General features: G+C 36.8%; 1 protein-coding gene across 1 annotated transcript in view; it reads left to right on the top strand.

The window, feature by feature from the left end:
- Positions 1–18,062, top strand: part of LOC137274400 (phospholipid-transporting ATPase VD-like) — a 76,240-nt gene that overhangs the window by 28,564 nt on the left and 29,614 nt on the right. Inside the window, exons 3-8 of the mRNA XM_067807571.1 lie at positions 7,535–7,623; positions 8,103–8,209; positions 9,789–9,920; positions 14,382–14,524; positions 15,042–15,291; positions 15,852–15,913. Coding sequence (XP_067663672.1) covers positions 7,535–7,623; positions 8,103–8,209; positions 9,789–9,920; positions 14,382–14,524; positions 15,042–15,291; positions 15,852–15,913 — 783 coding nt within the window. The remainder of the gene's footprint in view (positions 1–7,534; positions 7,624–8,102; positions 8,210–9,788; positions 9,921–14,381; positions 14,525–15,041; positions 15,292–15,851; positions 15,914–18,062) is intronic.

Raw genomic sequence — 18,062 nt, 5'->3', positions numbered from 1 at the left:
ATTTTCAGATTTCTCTACCAAAGGCAGTCATCGTTTTTTGTTTACAAATTCAAATAAATCAACTGTTTGTTTCTATTATCATAAATAATAAACCATTGTAGCTACCATAGCTACCAAAATTTACGTATGATATTTGCTATCACAGCTGAACCAACACTCAAAACTACCTAAATATAAAGCTTTGCAATCTTCCGTACTGAAACAAATGGCTTATGGCTTGCTACGTGCCTGTAGACATCATATTTTCATGTAACATGATTAAATATCGAGGTTAAAAACACAGAAATAGGATCACATTGGATCAGTAACTATACCATCCAAGCATCCGAAAAGAACTACACTGCTGGGATATTTGGTTACGATCAGACAAGGAATACCATGGATATTTTTAAATAATGGCATATGGTGGGCATCCGGCCTCCTTACTGTTTAGGTGAAGAAATTCTGCTAATATGGACAGGAGCCCAGTTCCTTTGTCCGTCACGGTCGAAGGAGCGGGTGCTGACCAATTTGCTGTTTGGTTTCGTAATTAGACTGTTGGCGAGAAACATTATTCGCTCCGCATCAGTGCCCCTTTAATGATAATAATATCATAGGATTACTCTTATCAGCACAGAATTTGTTAAACATCAGACTTCTTATTAATAATACATGTGTGGCCACATGATACCCACTTCAGTCAGTGATAAGTATTTCAACATTCACAAAAAGGGTACTAGCAGATAATATCAATCACTGGATGGTCTGGTCCTGACACAGTTTGCTTTTGGAACAGTTGACTAACAGGATCAAGTGGTCAGGGCTGCTGACCTGTTTGACATGTCTTCACATCCTAATTGCGTAGATTAATGCTTATGCTGTTGATCACTAGATTGACTTCTCCTCACTCGATTATTTACTGACCACTGTCATGTAGCCAGATTATTGTTGTGTCAAACACTAGACCAAATCTTTCCTCAGGATCATATCATGATACATGCAGAAGTAACACATGTTCAGGTGGGGAATAAGTAATAATAGGTTGAGAAATAACAATTCCACCGCTGTTGAATTTGGCCTAAGTAATCTATTAGGTGCAAATGTAATATAGACATTGCCATATTACATGTAGCTTTGCATTGTTAAATCAATGGTGTAACAGGTGGAGAAATAATGTCAGTGTTTTTCATAGACAATGATTGAAAACAGTCATTTTAGGCTATTGCATGTTCCTTGTGGATGACATGAAAGTTGCGTCAGCCTGGAACCGTGGCATTTATTTGATTGTTACTGTGTATATAAACCCTTTCATATCTGAAACCTTTTCTTCTATTTGTTTATTTGGTATAGTATCACCAATGTTACCATGTTGTATGCAGTCTTTGAACTGAATGAAGATAAAGAAAAGTGGTTCCATATATTAAATTAATTTCTTCAGTGATTTATATATAAAAGTGTAGTGTTAGCTAAACTGCAAAATGCTGACTTATCACCACACCCTCCTCATAACATAACACACACAAGCGGCAGGTGTCATGTGTACAGTGCACTGTTTCGTAAGGAGGGCAGGTTACAGTTGTCTGCACCACAATCTTCACAAATGTGTGCATGTGAAGTTGAGTCATATCTGTGCTTGGACCAGACACTTCATGTTGTTTGGTCTCATGTGAAGTAGTTTTGGTGATGGACCTCATGGACAAAATTACCTATTACTAAACCATTATTAGATATAAGTAATTATGAATACTAATGGTTTCTAACCTATCATTATATACAGTTATTTAAATACACGCCAACAAGAAACTGTTTTAAAATAAACAATTCAAACAAACTTGCATACCTGTAATTAGTGAAATTACCCGACTTAATTGAGCTGTCACTGCCAGCACGGTGTGTGCCAGACGCATGGCACATGTAGCTTTTATACCACCTCAGTGCACACACTGCAGGAGCAGCATGTGCCAGAGCCCCGGATGCACCCGCTGGCAGCCAATGCAACTGTATGGCAAGCTGTTAGGGACAAAATTATTAATTTGTGATGGGTGTTGTGCAATATAAAAAATGCAACCTGTGACAGATGTATTAGTGGAGCAGATACTGAAAATTCCAAGACAGTCGTTAACTTCCGGAAAACAAGCACCAGAACTGACACGTATACTCCTTTGGGATTACTCTTCTGATAAAATCCGTTAACCACCTAAAAATTCAAGATGGTGGCCACTTTTCAAGATTGAATGTGAAGAAATATTGCTTTTCACTATAATATCCAGTATTATAAGTGGCTGTATTCTATTAGACCATGGATTTGGAAATTACTCAATATGAAATGCTCTCTGACTGAAGGAGGGTGGGATGAGGTACAATTTGTTAAGCCCATTTCTGGTGCCCCCTGCCTGGATAATGCTGTACTAGTGGTAAAAGCAGCATAAAACTGTACTCACACACTCTCGTATGACTGAAACCAGAAATCTGATGGATGGGCCTCTCTCAAAGCTAATACAGCTAGGCACAGTAGTGTACTCTGATGTTGAAACCTAGTGAAAGCTTGATCCTTTCTGTATGCTTTTTTAACTGTCATATTTCGGTTGTTACAAACCTTCGATAAATTTATGTCGGTTCCTTCAACTTTCGTGTGGTGGGGTAATGGCCTTAGTAAGTGATTTAAGCTTTTGCTTATTACACCGACAACCATGCAATATGCACATGCTCTGCACACTACCCACCTTTTGTGGACGCATGATTCAAAATGACAAACAGTCACATTCTTCACAGCAATCCTTCGTTGCCTAGTGGACAAACCGCCATGCTAGTAAGCGAAGGGTTGCAGTATATTTTACTATGGTATTCAGTAATAGCAAGGCAAACTTAAATCAAGCTTCAAAGTTTGTGCAAGTAAAACAATTCAAAATCAACAGCTATTCATCAGAAAATAACTTTTCTGTAGAAAGTTCTTGGACATTGGCAGTTTTATAGAAAATCCAAGGAATTTCTTGAAGAATGCCCGCAAAACTGCTTGTGGAGGTTTACTCGGTAACAAGAGAACCTCTGGACAATAGAATGATGTCACTGGAGGTTTGTAAATGTCAGCCCTACGCTTGATTATGTACAGTGCCATCTTTTGTAAATTATCGATGGTGTTTCTGTAGTTCAGATCAACCTCACAAAACATGAGACTCAATCCACACTCAGCATATTTCTGGACACCAAAGACTTCATGTTTATAATGTAATGCTAAATTGCAGTGTAAATGAAGCCACGCACCATGTCCAGATTGAATTCAGTCTAGCACAGTTGACTGTACAAGTAACCTTGCATTACACTAAAAACACAGTGTAATTATCTCTGATCGATCCAATTTATATCCAAAGTGACTCCCATAGAAAACTTTCAGTTCCTGTTATGGGTACAAAGAATTGAGCCAATCCTTTTCTAATGGCTGTAAATATTTGCCTAAAGCATCAGACAATCATCATCACATCTCATATGTCAATATCAGTTCAGAAAATACCTTTTATCAAACTCTGACAGAAATTTTATTTCATTAAAAAAGTCATGTTCTGGCCCCTTGACAGGCAACACATAGGTAAACCAATACTGTGCATCAATAATTGATTCTGCATGTACATAACTCACAGCACTATCAAACAAACTAGTTTTCCTTTTGATCAGTTGGACTGTCAGGTTTGGAATATCAGTCATATTTACCACATTATCAGTTAAAGTATCAGTTAAATGCATAATATTTTATGACCATAAGGATTTAATTTGTGTCAATTCAGTGCCATTGTCTTGTCTTAATGTCAAGGTTATGACTTGCTTTTTTTATTAATACTGTGTTTTCTTATGTACTTATACAGTAAGTGTATTAATGATGAAGAACATCAAAGTTTTTAATAATCAAACGCATTAGTGTTTAACATGTATTTTATTGATCACTGGCTGTAATCATGACCAACCACATTCTCACACTCTGACATTCTTGCAGAGCGTGTCTGAGCAACCACTTAAAAAATACCTTTGTGAAATTTTGTTTTGTAGATAAGCGGGCCCCCTTCAATAGACTACTTTTTTCTTCTTTTTCTCTTATCTTTAGACATGTACAAAAGTCTTTCCTTTTCAGTACATCACTGTTTTGAATATCACAGGGGCATGTTGATCACAGTATCAGTTACATAAATAAAGTTAAATGACCAGGAGGATTTAATTTGTTTACGTTAGCCTTTTTTTTTACCATCTTTGGCTTTCTTTAAAGTAAACAACTGTGTGCTCTGTAATTAAGAATCTGATTAAAACATAGCTGGCTTGTAAAACTTATTTAATGGTGTCAGCTGGATTTGTCGATTAATTAATTTATAAATTAGGAAATAAACTACATTCTGTTTCCTTGTTGGCTTGTGTCTGTGACATTTATTGTCATGGAGCAGAATGAGACCTTTTCTGTGTAATTCAGTATTGGTGACACTGGTTAAAAACAGAGAGTAAAACCTCTATCTTTCCAGTTCTAATGTCACACTGACAGTTAGCAGCTGTTTCTAATGAACAGTTGATGTATGTATAATCTGACTGGAAACATGTTGTGGACGATTAGCTGATAATGTCACAGAAGCATGTTTATACACCTTACACATAGAGAGGGTACTTAGTGATGTTTAATAAAAAGGTTGGGAAGGATTATCTTGTCAATCAAATATTTGCCCAGGCTGCAGGTCTCGGAGCCTTTTTGGTATTTCAGAACTTGGGTTTGGGGGATTATTCCCCTTCCCAAAGACTGTTTTGTTTCAAAAATGCCTTCTCTTTTGATTGGTAGGTTTCTTGGCAGGATAGTCAATGAATGAAACGTCATTCTATAGCTTCAGAATTGGATGAAGATTATAAACGGTTCAGTAGGTTCTACTTTAAATGTGATGTCCTTTTTAATCAGTAATCAAGTCAGTAAGAGCCTTCAGGAATATGGTGTAACTATTGTGATGAGTGTTATCGCTATATAACAACAGTCTCCTCTAATGGTTAAACAGGCACTCGTCTCACCAAATAGCTGGGTTCAATTCCCCACATGGGTGCAATATGTGAAGACTATTTCTGATGTCCCTTGCCATGATATTGTTAGAATATTGCTAAAAGAAAAGTAAAACTAACTCACTCACTCAGACAATCCATGGCATAACTTTTATGCTGTTCAAATTGGGATCAAACCTCATCACTCACTCACTCACTCTATGGTGAATATCAAAACAATTTGGTATGTTTTTTGGCTGGATGAAGGGAGGATAAAAACAGTATTCTTTGTCATATTTGCTTAGGTACTACTTTTAATGCTTACGAATTCATTCATTAGCTCACACTTTGGTTAATCTCAGAAATGTCAGAAATTTGGATGTGATGTCATGAAAGGAAGCTATGGACCTACAAACCTGCAGATGGCCCCGTGGTGACATCTAGGAGATAAACATCATGTGTCCGGATGAAATTGGCCAACATATGATGTTTATAGACATTGTAAACAAAAAAGTAAAGGGTTTTACTCCCTGCACTGGTTTACATCGAGTACGGGTTCAGCTGGTTCCCATGGTAGCATCTGGAACTGCATTTTTGTGATGTCATTCTAACTTCACATCACAGTATGATTTGAATGACTGTGGTTGACACAACCAAACAATTGTTTGCAATGTTTCTAAGTGTCTATATGCAGCAATCAGTCTTGCAGTTTCCGGGAATCAAATACCATTTGATCATGTTTTTCAACCAAACAGATTACAGAACACAGTAATGTTTGGTTTACAATGATGAAGATATTGTTTATATGATCCAGTGGAAAAGAATTCATACATGATACCTATATTCATATATTTACCTACCTTACCGTAAATGATTCATTGGTGTCAAATTGTCTAGTTTCATTGTGTTCCTAAAATGTTCCTGGCTGTCCATTCTGTAGAGATCAGATAGCGTTGATATCAGATTTATCCACTGTACCAGAACAAACAATAGCACCTGTCCAGGGAGGATTAATTATGATGTTTGCTGAGAATGTTAATCGGAATAATCAAATGAATAGGCTGGATTTGCACTTACTGTCACTGGAGAAGTGACAGAAATGTATTAAGTAAAACTGATAGACTACATTGAGGGAGCCGACTGGTCATTATGTTTCAACATGATCCTTAGATGGGGTGAAATTATATAGCAAGGTCATGATATGCTACAAACAAAAAGTACAGGAACACTCTAAAATTTTATAGTCATGTATAAACTTACACGTGGTGAGGTCATTCGTACGTGAATGTAAATGCTACTTTGTGTGGGTGTAATGGGCACTTTAAATGGTGTGTTAGAACATGCAGTGAGGCAACTGGTGCAATATTCATTGAGTTTGAGTGAAATAAAACATAGGTAGTCTGTCTTCCACATGCACTAGTCTGTTGTGTTTGGGCGTTTGAATCAAACATGGTGCTGGTGTGTGTTACTCAACGAATACTCAACGAATATTGAATTGGTTGTTCCAGCATGATCTTTAAAGTGCCCATAAAGCAGATAAACATTTGCATTTAGCATAGAGTATAAATAAGTCAAATGAACTCATCGCTATTAAGTTTGTATATGACTATCAAATTTTAGGGTGTTTGCATTCCTTTTGGTTTGTAGTATACATAAGCAGCACTATGATACGTTATATGATACTTAAGCAATGATACATACTGTGACACAGGGGCAGTATGCAAAATAGTTTCTAAATCTTGCTAGCCAGTCAGGCTAGCTATGCCTGAACGTTACTAGCCCACAGAATGATTCACTTATCTGAAATTTAATTGAAGACAAAGGATTCATCATCATTAAGCTATTAATATTATCAGCTAGAGAGAGAGAGATTTATTTACAAAATGACCCCATGAAAACTCACTGAAATTTACTGGCTTGACTAGATTTTTAGTAACTAGGGGCTAGCAGGCCAGTGGCTCTTTTGCACACTGTACACAGGCAACAACATGATATATGATGCGATGGACATTTCAGTACACTAATACCTGGTAACCAAGGGAACACTGCAATAGCCTGATGTACCTAATGGCTGCAAGACTTGTGTATCACATTGTACTGCTGACATTGACCTCCAGTGATCAAGGGGAAAAAACAGTGCCACAGTTGCATGGATGTGTGCTAAAGAGATATCCTGTTAAATAATTAAAAAATATGTGGAACCTGACTACAAATATTTCAGATTTCAAAGGAAATTGCAGAAGCATTAGTAAACACGAAACACTGATTACATTCATGCCTTCAGGTTTGGCGATGATGTTGTCATGACTGTTTGCCAGAGTGTGCTGTTCCTTTTTCAACTTTTTCTAGACATGGAAATCTAGTGGTATCAAATATGCTGACTATGGGCAATGGTTCGTTGAGTCCATTGATGCTTACTGAATATTTTTACTGTAAAGATCTTGATAATGAGAAAATTTTGGAGATTTAACAAGTGTGTTATATTGACCCTTCTTTATCTCATTTTCAGAATGTACCTTTTCAAAAGAATGTTTTACGTTGAGAATATATTTTCTTTCAGTTCAGCCACGATTTCGAGATCAGTAAGTTTCAGCATAAACTGGACGTTGAGCTTCCAAATTCAGAAATTTACAAGTTCAGAGGCTATGTGTAAGTATACTGTGTACCCTTGATGCTTATTTTTCTGAAGTTAATGTCTCCCTATCCTGTCTCTAAACTGCACAATGCTGTTATAAAACTTTATCAATAAAAATAGAAAAATTGTGATGTGTAATACACATGCATAATTTTATAAGTGTTTTTCATAAAAATGTTTGTTGAGTGAGTGAGTGAGTGAGTGAGTTTAGTTTTACACCGCACTCAGCAATATTCCAGCTATATGGCGGCAAATGTTTGTTGAAGTCTTGGAAGTATTATAAATGTTTCATGATTCTTTTTTTATACAAGAAATATTCACGATGTTTTTGTTACATTCATATTTGTTGCATGTTTTTTCTTGGCTGATTGATTTAGAAAGCAAGAGAGAATACCTCCTGAAGTTTATGATGCTTATCACATTCAATATTTTTACATGCTCATGATGTTGATCATTTGATTGTCTAGTCAAGACTTGATATTCCATTTTCCAGAGAAAAAGAATCAAAGGAAAAAATTTCCCTAAGTACTGAAAACCTACTGCTGCGGGGATGTATTCTGAAAAACACAGACTTTATTGAGGGAATTGTGGTTTACGCAGGTATGTCATTTTTCCATTAGCTACTCACTCACACATTACGAGGAATTATAAAACAGCGCACAACATTCTGTCCATACAAAATACTTTTAACACAGTTAGCAACAATGAAAAGATAACTACTCCAGCGACATTCAGATATGGAATAGTAAGGGAGAATATGTGAGCGAGTAAGTGTTTCTTTAAACTGCATCACCAGTTTGGCAGCTTTTCACAACTCAAAGGGAGAATAAGATATCTAGGTGAACAACTTTATTATAATAATAGAATAGAATAGAGTAACACAGAAGTTGTTCATCCGTATGTTACCCTTCCTTAACAATAGAAACGTCAGTAGCACAGCACGACATCAGGTCATAAGCTAGTGAGGCATGGACGGTATAATATTTAAGTCAGTAATAGTAAACAATTATGCAACAGCTGATAGGTCTTTTGTCATATTTAGACAGGAGGTGTTCATTGACACACCAAGACCTTGTAATAGATGTTGAACTCGCATGCTCTGACAAGTTTCTTTGTGAAAAAGGGTTGATCTGCTTAACACCTCTTTATAATGGTTAATAAAAAGGATGTGTATTATGCTCAAAATTGTTCGGCAGTATATGCAATAAATATATATTTATTGTTGTATGTACTATTTGGCATATATGAAGATCATAATGGGGTTGTATTATTGTTGTCAGTTTTTGTAATGTTAGGAGCCATACATTTTTCAGTATATTCTTATATTACAGAAATGTACATTCAAGAAATATATCGTCTTTATGTCAATCAGTTGACACTTTCAGAGAATTTATTTGAATTATTATCTTCGCTAAAACAATCTCAAATTATGCACTGAACATCATATCTCCCATATGTTGTAAAATTTGAGAATATTTACTACATACAACTCACTCAATAATTGTTTAAACCTCACACATTGTACTGCTCTGTTTCTAAGACATAGCTGAAATGCCAAGCATGACCTAGTTCTCATCCACTGCTGATGGGCAGTTGGTGCAGTCAAAAGCACTCAACAATTGCCATTGCTGAAGATGTGAAAATGTTATAGCACAGAAACTGCAGTGTTTCAGAACATAAAAGGTCTTTCTAAAATATGGCCATCATGCCTGGGCTCTGTGACTGTTCTTTCATTGATCCCAGATCATGTGGATTGTTGCACATGTTTAAATCGTTGGCTCATAATTGACAATGGTGTGTGAGTTGGACAACAATATGAGGCCTTGATGTGTCATAATTATTTTCACTGTTGAACAGGTCTGGGTTCATACAATCGACCAACACCTGTTGCTGAATGTCAGTGAATGCAACATAACCTATTTCACCTCTTCACCTCATCTCGCGTCACCTCACTGTACCTCACCTCACTGAACACCTCAGTGAATCATCTCCTCCCATGTCACCTTACCTCAATATACCCCATTACCTCAGAGCACAGCACAACACGCCTCTGTACCTCACCTCATCTCACCTCACCTCACCTCACCTCACCTCACCTCACCGCCCTGATAGACTTAGAATATTGAGGAGTGTAGTGTTATACATCATTCTTTCACCCAGGTCCTTCTCCCTATTTCAGGTCATGAGACAAAGGCTATGTTAAACAATCGTGGTCCCAGATACAAGCGCAGTAAACTGGAGCGGAAGATCAACCAGGACGTCATCTGGTGTGTCATTCTCCTGCTCTTCCTCTGCTTCTTCTGTGCCATCGGTAAGGCAAAGACATTCCTCATACACCTCATATTTGGAAAAAATAAACTTTAGTCAATGTTTACTTTCACCACTAATTTGCTCGAACTCAATACAATTCTGTTTATATTTTGATCACCAAGTTGTTAGTTTCAGGCATTTATTTTTTTTGTTCAACCAATGATTTGTTCATTTCACGAGAATTCGATATTTTCCAACCACTGACTTGTTCATTTCAAAGAATTCGATATTTTTCAACCACTGACTTGTTCATTTCAAGAGAATTCGATATTTTTCAACCACTGACTTGTTCATTTCAATACAATTCTATTGTTATTTTGATCATTGACTTGTTACTGTCAGACATTTATATTTTTAATGTATCCACCTACTTGCTCAATTTTTAGACAACTCTATTTTTATTTTAACCTCTTACTTGTTCAAGACAGGTCTGTTTGTTCGACAAGTGACTTATTCATTTCAAGACACTTCTGTGTGTATTTTGACCACTGACATATTCATTTCAAGACTGTCCTATCCAGACACCTTGATAGTAAATTAGATAGATTTCCATATTAAAAAATGGTGTTGCATTTCATTATGAAGACGTCAGTAACCTCAATTTATTTCACTTCTATAATTGATTTAAATTACATAGACGGCTGCTATTCTTTTGCTGTGCATGAGCAGTGATAAAACATTTAACCCCATATTGACCTTGTTGACATGTTTTCAGGAAATAAAACGCTCTCATATATGCAGCTGATCAATAGGGGTTGGTAATAAAATTATCATTTATTTCTTGCATGTATCATTCTGATTTCATTAAACTTGTTTGAGAACAGACTTATTTTCAGCTGTTGTTTGAGAATACAAAGACCCGTGATTTTCAATTTCCCACATGGGTTCATTGTGAAGCCCATTACTGATGTTCGCTGCTGTGATATATCTGGAATATTGCTAAAAGTGGCTTAACACTTGACTCATTTACTCACTCTCTCACTCCCTATTAAAGTTGTGTATTACTGTATTATGAAAATCTGATTAAGCCTGACGTAGGAATATTTTAAATCTCTTATCTTATAGGAACACCTATGGTTTTAGGTGTGGTATTTCTGGTGATCGATTATGGTAGGCCTAACCTTATCCTGACCTAGCTCAAAAACTTATTGGTTTAATATCAGCTCATATGTATTCTGTGCATATTCAACAATGCACTTCTTCCCTGACAGAGGCAACTTGTGAAAACGCAAGGTAGAATTGGTCTACAGCAACCCATTCTTCCCATAAAAGGCGACTATGCTTGTTGTGAAAGGCAACTAACTGGATCAGGTGCTCGGGCTTGCTCACTTGGTTGACACATGTCTTCCAATCCTCATTGTGCAGATTGATGCTCATGCCGTTGATCACTGGATTGTGTGGTCCAGACGCAATTATTTACTGACTGCCACCATATAACTGGAATATTGCTGTGTGCAGCGTAAAACTGAGCTCAATGACAGAGGCAGTGTCCATGTGTCCTTTAGTCTTTGTCCACTATGGAAACCCATATGGACATTCTTGCATAAGATTTAAACACTGTTCTGGAGCATTAAGAACAGTGTTCATAGCACTAAGATATTCATAAGTCTGTGATAAGGTATATACTAGCTGTTAATTGATTTTATTCGGCACAAAACATTCTGGTACATCTGTGCACACCATGTGCTTTCACTCGACAGCACTGTTTGTGTTTTTCGGCTAAATCCACAAAGTAGTCTATGCATTCATAATCCTATTATAAACTCTACATTTAAGATTGTTTAGGCTTGTTGTTGGGTTTTTGACATATGGTAAACTATGTGCCTGCAACTGTTTTGATCTTTTATGATGCAATCCACAAAGTGTTCGTAGCACTGTGATATTCGTAAGCCTAAAGATCAGGGATAGAGCTGAACTGAAACAAGTTCAGTGTCCTCCAGATAATAGCTCAAATCATGATAACATATTAGGAAAATCTCTAAAAGCCTGTAGTTTGACTCATTATAAGAATACTTATAACACTGAACAAAATAGCTTGAATGTACAAGCAAGTGGAGCATAGTGGTATAGTGGTTGGCATGCTGACCTCTCACGCCAAAGGCCTGGGTTTGAATACCAGTGGGGACAACCAAAGTTTGTGACCAGGGTCTCATACTGTGTCTCTGGGCAAGGCACTTCATCAACATTGCACTTAGTCATCAGCTGTTAAAAATGGCTACCTGAGAAGCAGATGTATCAACCTATATGGTCGCGTTTTGAAAGTACAATTCTGTCATGGTAATAATGCCAAAGAGCAGCACTGCGTTGGATTTGAGGCACATATTATTATTCTTATTATTATTAGTGGCAATTTCCAGTGATGCAGATCATTATTCTGCTGTCATTCATGAATCTATAGGTTATGTCTCAAAACATGCTTGAAATGGTGTTTGGTCATGTATTTCTTTACTGTTTTCATGTTCCCTGTCTGTGAAGGTCCGTGTTTCTCTTCCACAACTCATACTTTTTGTAAGAGGTGACTAATGGGATCTGGTAGTCAAACTCACTGACTTGGTTGACATATCATCATATACCCAAATGTGTAGATTGATGTTCATGATGTTGATCATTGGATTTTCTTGTCCATACTTGAATATTTACAAACTGAAATTTATAGCTGAAATAATGTTCTTAAACAGAGCAAAGATAGACAAATTTATATTCCTGATACAGTGAGCTACAGTACTGTAGTAGTTTTATGTAGTTTTCCAGTATGTTACTGCTGCATTGAATGGAACTAATGTACTCCCTGTCAACGTTGTCATCCAGACCAAATATATGCGCATTATCTAGGTCACCTCTCCTGCAACATGTTTATCAGCTGAGCTCTTGACTCACGTAGAATATATTACCATTAAAGCTGAAGTGACAGTAAATTTTACTTTGTTCAAGGAATTTGCTTGACACAGCCTGCATCTGAATGCAGTAAGCCTTGTTAGGTACAGTAGGGGATGGTACATAGTGCTGTTCTTCACAACTCTGGTTTCTGGGTTTGAATCCCATATTTTCCTGATTATGCTTCTAGGTTCCGAAGCAACACATATGATAATGGGTTTAACCAAGGTGATATTTGTCTCTGACCTGTGTCATTTCATGTGTTTCTCCGACACGAATTAGTGAGTGAGTAAGTTTAGGTTTTTGCATCACTCATCAAAATTCCAGCTATATGGCTGCAGTCTTTAAATAATCGATCCTGTTAGTCACCTCTTACAACAAGCATGGGTTACTGAAGATCAATTTTAACCTGGATCTTTACGGGTTCCTCCCAGATGAAGTCGACATCCCATGATGTTTGGTTCAAAGTGATGTAAAGCATACTGAAATGTTGTTTTTTGTCGTATTTATCTAAATCACATCAATCTTGTCACTCAATCCCTCTGAAATTGTAAAAATCATTGGTTATACTCATTGGTTTCATTTGGGATGTAGCTGAAATTTACTGAAAGAAACAAGGAAAGGAGCACAGAAAATTCAAGCGTTTCTTTCATGTTTTTCAGTTTTCATCACCATCTGTAAATAGCGCTGTTAGAAGAAATCTCAGAATAAATAAAGGAACACTAATTTATTTGTTACACACTTATTTGTTTCACTCAGTATATTACCCAAATTGGTGCTCAGCCAATCCAACCTATTCACTCTGTATACGTCTGGATGAGATGCAGCTGGATATAAATAGCTAATATTTTTAACCTGTTTAAAGTCCTCTTGTCAAAAAAACAGTAACGTAACTAGATTATCACATATTTGATAAAACTTGCTCAAGAAAAATTAAACTGATGTACTAATAAACTAAGACTTAATGATACGAGCACAAAATCAGCAAGGGATCACCAGCAACTTAAGTTAGGCCACCATACTGGGGACCACAGAGATGTATAGTACTTGATTATGCTGTTACAAGAAGTTGTATTCTGTCCAACTGTGATGGTAGGACAGTCTAGTAGTTAAGCTGTTCGGGTGTCCCTCACCATGAAATCCCAGGAATATTTCTTAGGGGTGAAGCCCACATTATTCATGATTGATATGGTAATTTCTTTCCATCAAAAAGTTTATTTGTTTATTTGATTACTCTTCATTGACTTATCATTACACATATTGTAATTGTAGATGTGTTAGTATGAGTACTGTAAAAATATTTCATATATTACTCATGGAAACAGTTAAGGAACACATGAAAGTACAAGTGTTCCTTATTTTTTCCAGGTTTTTCCACAAAGTCTATAAGTGTGAGTGAAATTCTGGAAATAACCAAAGGACCGCCTGTACTTTCATGTGTTCCCTTATTTGTTTATATGAGTACATCTATCTATTTAGACAAACAGCTCCATTTTCCTTTGAAATTACATCAGATGTAAACATGAGGAATAAGGTCATATGTCTTTGAAACCTAATGGTTGCTTTAAGTCATAAGATTTGTTTTCAGGTAGTGGAATCTGGCTGTCCAACTTCAATGGCCTGACAGACAACACCAACTATGTGCCGTTCATTCCGTTTGGTGACCTTGACAAGTTCAGCCCAGTCTACCAAGGATTCATCGTCTTCTGGACTTATATCATCATATTTCAGGTAATTCGTCCTGTAGAGTCCTGGATGTGCTTTATGCTATGTCCCTGTTGTCCTGAATAATTATTCCAGGAATATTGGTTTCCTATGCTTTTGCCCCATAAGGATCGGGTTGTGGTGTATGGTCCTGTGCGTACATCTCAGGTCACAAATCAGTTGAAATTATGCAAGGTTTGAGCATGGAGAGTACTTGGATGGGTGACCATAGGAGCTTGACTCCTTAGAGTTCTAAGACATCTTCAGTCCTGCCAACAAAAGCACATGATGCATGTTGTCTACCTTAGGCAGTTCAGCTTGTTCAAAATTGCCCATCTTCACCAAGCAGAAAATGGGTACCTGTTGGGATAAATCCTCTGAATAATAACCTTTCAGCGCCTCACAGGCAGCATGGATGATCTGGGGTAATAATAATCAGATTGTGATTTCAGTGCCCTATGGTGAAAACAAGTGCTATACAAATCCAGGATTATGCTATTGTTCTGAAAAAGAAAAGCACTTAACAATACAACTTCTGTTTCAGACGGTGATCCCCCTTCCCATGTATGTGTCCCTGGAGTTGGTGAAGATTGCCCAGGTGTACTTCATCAACAACGACAAGGACGTTTACCATGAACCCTCCAACAAACGTCTAGAATGTCGAGCCCTCAACATCACTGAGGACCTTGGTCAAATAGAGTACATCTTTTCTGACAAGACTGGCACACTGACGGAGAACCTCATGGAGTTTAAGACCTGTACAATTGGCGGAGTTGACTATCCACATATGCCAGGTGAGTTACTTCCGTCCTATATGTGAACATGATGATAGAGTAACAGCAATCCTTAGGACCATTATATTCCAATGAAAAAGGGGCGGTGGGATAGTTTAGTGGTTAAAACGTTCACTTGTCACACCAAAGGCCTGGGTTCGATTTCTCACATGGGTACAATGTGTGTAGCCCATTTCTGGTGTCCCTGTTCATGATGGTGATGGAATATTGCTAAAAGCGGCATAAACCGCAACTCATTCGCTTCAACAGAAAACTGTGAAATATGATTTTCAAATTGAGCTGCAGAACCTCTTAATTCATTGTGTTAATTTGATCTCTTTGTAAGATGACAAAATTCATTGTTCACACTTTTAGTTTGAATGTTTACTATGTGATATTTTGTATATTGTGTGCACAGAGCAAATTTAGGATCATAAAAGCCTTTTTCAAAAGCCTGTGTGAAAAAATAGAGCAAGTGCATAGAAATTGAAAATTGTCAATAGTGTGTTTATAACACCTTTCGTGAATTAATATCAAGATTTGCAAAATTCAGAAAGTAAGTTTGTACATTTTTTGTGCAGGTGATGAGGAAAGTGACTTCGGCAGTCGAATGTCCATCGCATCAATGAGCAGAAGCAGCTCGGTGAGTTTTGACTGGGACAATAAGGGTTGTGTTACTTCTAGGTGTGGAGGACCAAGGCAGAGTCAGTCCTCAGTCACATTGTTATAGTTAAAACATGTCTCTGAAGTTTTTGTTGATGTAAAAGATGAGCATAAGAGTCTGTCTGATTTTAGTTATATACATGGGCAACAGTTCAGCTGCCATGTCTTACTTGATAATTTATGCTGCTTCAAACAGAAAGTTCAGTTCTTTGAAAGGCTTTTAGAAGTGGTAGGCATAAGCACGAGAGTTTTATGGATGTCAAATTCTTTATCTTCAAAGAGATTGACATTCATAAAACTCTCTTCTATGGAAGTTCAGTTAATAATTAATAGTTGAATTGGAGCATGAACATGCATATTGTGAGGGCCAAGCTGTTTCCCTGTCTCAAGTTGTGAAGCTGTACTTAAGCTATACTTATATCAGCCGCACACAAATGAGAGAGTGTGGTGTAACACTGCTTTGAACAATATTCCAGTTATAAAATAGCATGTCAGCTTGATATGGAAGCTAACCCCCAAGTGATGCTGGTCTCACATATTTACCAGTGCTCAGCACCCCTGAAGGTTACTGCGACTGATATAACAGTGAATACACATTGTAAAGCTGTACTTAACCTATACTTATATCAGCCATACACAAATGAGAGAGTGTGGTGTAACACTGCTTTGAACAATATTCCAGTTATACCATAGCATGTCAGCTTGATATGGAAGCTAACCCCCAAGTGATGCTGGCCTCACATATTTACACATTGTGGATCCAAACATGTAATGTAATGACAGATGCGTGGTGAGGATTTGTGACTCAATTGATTTAATTTATGCGTTATCCATGCTTGATATACAAATCAGGGGCTCATCTTGTCTAGAATTGATTATAAAATTATACTACTAAGAGATATACTCAGTGTGCTATGACAGTTGTAATGTTGTAATACAAAAGAATTGTGTTGTCCTTAATGTTTTTGGCGTCACATAGTTAGAATATTGCCAAGGGTGGTTGCAGACATTTAACAAGCAAGGTTCCTAAAGAAAAACAGTTTGAGTTAGAAATAGAATAGAAAAAGATTAGCCTGCACATAGTTAGCAGACAATTTAATTCTTCCATGATTCTTTGCTTAAAGACCTCTTCATACTGTCAAGACATTGAATTAAAAATGGGTGAGGGCAGGGATCATTGACAAAGTTGACCCAAGTCACATCTCAATCGTCTGATTGTCAGTTCCAGATTCTCTTATTTACAAACTTCAAACAAAGAGCCGGAGTATTATTGAGTGCTGTGTTTAACAAGAAATAATACAAATAAGCATTAGTCTGATCATCAGTGCCAAAAATGTTGTCAAGGAAAACAGTAAGAATAATGATCAAGAGAGAAGGAAAGGAACAAAACCACTTCAACAGATATTGATTGTCATTATCTAGAAGGAACTGGATTTAGGCCAGTTATTCTACTTTTCCTGATGGTATTTTCTATGTCCTATTAATATAAATATTTTACAAGGAAAACTCCAGATCTAAAGAGGCAATTTAGTTTGAGAAATGTAAATTCTAGAGTCTTTGAAAATATGTTCAATTTTGAATAGATTGTTTTCAAATTCACAAAAAACTATGCTTCATTATGAAAGTGAGTGAGTATGGTTTTACACTGAATTCAGCAATATTCTAGGCAGGCACTCCAGAAATGGGCTTCATGCATTGTGCCCATATTATGAAAGATCAAGTAGCTTTTGGAGACTTGTTACTTCAGTTCTATTTTTAAGTATATCTGTGAGAACAAGTGTTTTGCATCATTGCAATATTAATCAAGTTTCATTATCATAACAGAGCTTTCAACAGAAAGAACTGATTTGTCCTCAAGTGTGAGTGTGTTTAGAAGGTAACAATTATGGCACAAATAGGATTGCCACAGTGATTTGGTAATACTTTGCAAATATGTAGTGATTAATCAAATTTGTAGCATTCATCATACAAGGATGTCTTGGTCATAATTATGAAATAATTGCGAATCAGACTTGCTAAATCCCAATTTATGCCATCAGTCAAATTCGGAAAGGTGAGCTCCAGTACCTTGGGAATAATTTTGAGTGAGTGATTTAGTGAGAATGGTTTTATGATGTTTTTCGCAATGT

The sequence above is a fragment of the Haliotis asinina genome, chromosome 2, assembly GCF_037392515.1.
Source record: "Haliotis asinina isolate JCU_RB_2024 chromosome 2, JCU_Hal_asi_v2, whole genome shotgun sequence".
Taxonomy (NCBI): domain Eukaryota; kingdom Metazoa; phylum Mollusca; class Gastropoda; order Lepetellida; family Haliotidae; genus Haliotis; species Haliotis asinina.
The sequence above is the reverse complement of the archived record's forward strand: the minus strand, read 5'-3'. Positions and strand labels throughout refer to the sequence as shown.